The sequence below is a fragment of the Leptinotarsa decemlineata genome, unplaced genomic scaffold, assembly GCF_025532065.1.
Source record: "Leptinotarsa decemlineata unplaced genomic scaffold, Ldec_3_MD MMD2_tig00026328_RagTag_RagTag, whole genome shotgun sequence".
NCBI classification, from domain to species: Eukaryota; Metazoa; Arthropoda; class Insecta; order Coleoptera; family Chrysomelidae; genus Leptinotarsa; species Leptinotarsa decemlineata.
The window spans coordinates 35,199,376-35,202,321 of NW_027412688.1; the positions used below are offsets into that span (position 1 = coordinate 35,199,376).

Genomic DNA, 2,946 nt, shown 5'->3' on the forward strand with positions numbered 1-2,946 from the left:
ATTATGATTGGTTTTGTCGAATGTTTCACATATTGCAATATCTGAATACCAAATATCGTAAAATCAGAGAAGTCCAGAAAGTCGAAATTTCGACATAAACATAGCTATCTCATCAGTATGTGTTTTCTATGTTCATGAACTTGTCATTTTGATCTAGGCCAATAACATTCTATTGCACAATTTAAATGAACACTGAACTGAATCACATGGTTCACCCCAAATGCAATAGGTATGTAGTGGAAATTTTAGGGTTTTAATAAAAAAATATATAGTTTGTGTTCAATTTGAGAATCTAATCTACACAATACCTACTCAATACTCAATCATCTGTGCAAACAATGGAACATATATGTAATGAATATATAATTCAATTTCAATTTCAGAATATAAAAATCTTATCATTTCAGAATATTTAAACTACATAAATAACTTTTTGGAAGAGTAATAGCGACTTTGGATTTAAACTTCATACATTAAACTTCCATATGAATATTCAAGAAACTACTCAGGAAAAAGTGACACGTCCTGACATCTAGTTGACGAAAACCCAACTTAACAGTGGAATGGAATGATTCACTCTGAATATGTCTTCTTTAAAGAAGTGCATATCAGAATCTCAGACACGTTTTCTCCAGCTGAGATCGGAATGCGAATAGCACAACATAATGTGTTCAGATAAGAGAGATAATTTAATGCTATTAAATGAAATAATTTATATTGATAACATTGTGAGCATTCTTGCTATATTTAGACCAAGGTATTGTTACAGATATAAGATTAAATATCTACCAGACGTATTGAAAGAAAGAAGTACACCAAATCGAAACTAAGCCAGATGATAAAATATAGTCCTGTCAGGTGTTTCTCATATATGGTTTCTCCTTCAAACATGGATCTGCTTCCAAAATGAATTTGTGCAGTCTCAGCTCATTTATTAGAGTTGCTGAAATAGATACGCATTCAGAAAACTCAGGTCATCTTCTTTGAGTTAAAGTTATTAGAGAAATGACCTGCATTATATTGAAAGCAATAATCACTTTTTCCCTGAGTTTGAAGTTCTCTGTAGGAAAGTTAGATGTCGCTCTACCGTAGTTGCCCCAAACAAATGAAAATAGTTGGGGTAAGCCACAGAACTATGTCCAAAACAAGCTCTGTTCCCAAACACGCATTTCACCACAACCAAGTTGGGGTCTTCAGGACGTAAAGTAGACTGTTTACCTTGAAAACACCAACATGTTTGATGAAACGAGCGTCGAGAGGAGTGTTGTAGCACATAGGAATAGTGCCTGCTTCGTAGTAATAATACTTCGCCAGAGTTTGCAGTGCTACCTTTCATCACAGCACTGAAACCTGAAAATCATTTATTCGGTAGGTTAAATCGATATTTCTTGAGTAGTTCTGTGACTTTATATCATTCATATTTAGCACAGAAATCTTCTCTCTCTTCTTCTCTTTATTTATTGTCTTTGCTTCCCTTGGCACAGTAGACCATAGCACAGAAATAGATTTATATACCATATTTCTATGATTATACCATTATTATATATTTACTGATTTCATCATTCAATATGTAGAGGTCGCACCTCCATAAAAATCAAAAGATAGATCCCTGGCCTAGGCCCAGAGTTCGTATAACTAGATGTCTTACAAAAACAAGTGGCTAATATCCCGTGTTCGGCAACTAGTAACATTCTAACACTTAAAAGTCAAACTAAACAAAAATATATTTTTTGGTCATTTGTTTGTTTACGCAACTTTTACCCAAATTAAATGGTTTGTTCAGACTATGGATTACCAGAACCAGATGATCCCAATGAAGATTTGAGGGTTTCCAATGACGGAGTAATTCTGGTATCTGATAATGATTCAGACCCTGAAGATTTGTTAAATGAGTATGATCAATATCAACTTTTGCCCAGCGCACCATTAGAAGAATCTGAAGACATATCTGATGAAGGTTCTTCTTTCGCAAGTATGTCAGCAATAATTTTTCACACTCAACATTTTCAGATCAAGAAAATATTAACCCCCCTTCGGACTCTGCTCAAACTTCGACATTGCCTCCCATAACCCCTATCGAAGAAATTTTAGTGAAAGAGGTGTGGTCAGGCCCTCCCCCTGAGAGTAGCAGTATCGAAATGGATAGCAGTCGAATTGATGAAGTTAAGCAAGCAATGGTGAATATCACTTTGCCACCCGGAGCTATTCCAGAGTGGGCTACTAGTATTCCAGAGGAGGATTGGAAACAACAGCTTTATAAGCGGTTGGAGGATATGCAGAAAAAGAAGACTTGAATTGGTATTGATTTATAAAACAGTTCAGTACCAAGAATTGTCATAATAAAAAAGTTTATTCTTCAAATATTCATCAAATCTTGTGCAGGGCATGCCATTTAGCAAATTTGTTACCAAATTGAAAATCCTATTAGAAAAGTATTTTGTTTGCCTACTTGAATCAGTTATAAGTAAATAAAAATAAAAAATTCTCACTAATAGCTCTAGTTTTTCACTAGACTGATACATAAGGGTAATCCTTAGAAAAATCATGTACCTTATCCTATAATGCAGGATTGAATTTCACAATAATACTATCAACATTTATCACTTCCATGCTTATCTCCTAGATTGTTAATGTGTTTATTCGTGAAATCGTTTGAAATTTTTGCACCCTCATAAAATTATAAAACTTATTAACAATGTTTGTATTTATCTAAGCTATAGATAGTTCAGACTTGAACTATTTACCCAAGTTAAGAATACTTTGTAAATTAAAGGCTCAATGTTCTTTGAAATTCGCTTGAATATCTTCAGCAGAAGAGGTATTTTCATGTATTCTTATTTGGAAGAGAGGTAAATGTATATATTTTTTATTTCTAGCATTTCACTTTTTTCAAGACAGTACCAGTGAAAAAGTACTATATAAGAAAACAAGAGAGCTATCTGCTTG

At 33.6% G+C, this 2,946-nt stretch overlaps 1 protein-coding gene across 1 annotated transcript; it reads left to right on the forward strand.

The window, feature by feature from the left end:
- The first annotated feature begins 1,482 nt into the window (after positions 1–1,482).
- On the forward strand, positions 1,483–2,494 carry LOC111508671 (uncharacterized). The gene is made up of 2 exons (XM_023164251.2): positions 1,483–1,957; positions 2,011–2,494. The coding sequence occupies exons 1-2, from the start codon at positions 1,771–1,773 to the stop codon at positions 2,292–2,294; spliced, it is 471 nt and encodes a 156-aa protein (XP_023020019.2). The 5' UTR covers positions 1,483–1,770; the 3' UTR covers positions 2,295–2,494.
- The last annotated feature ends 452 nt before the right edge of the window (positions 2,495–2,946 follow it).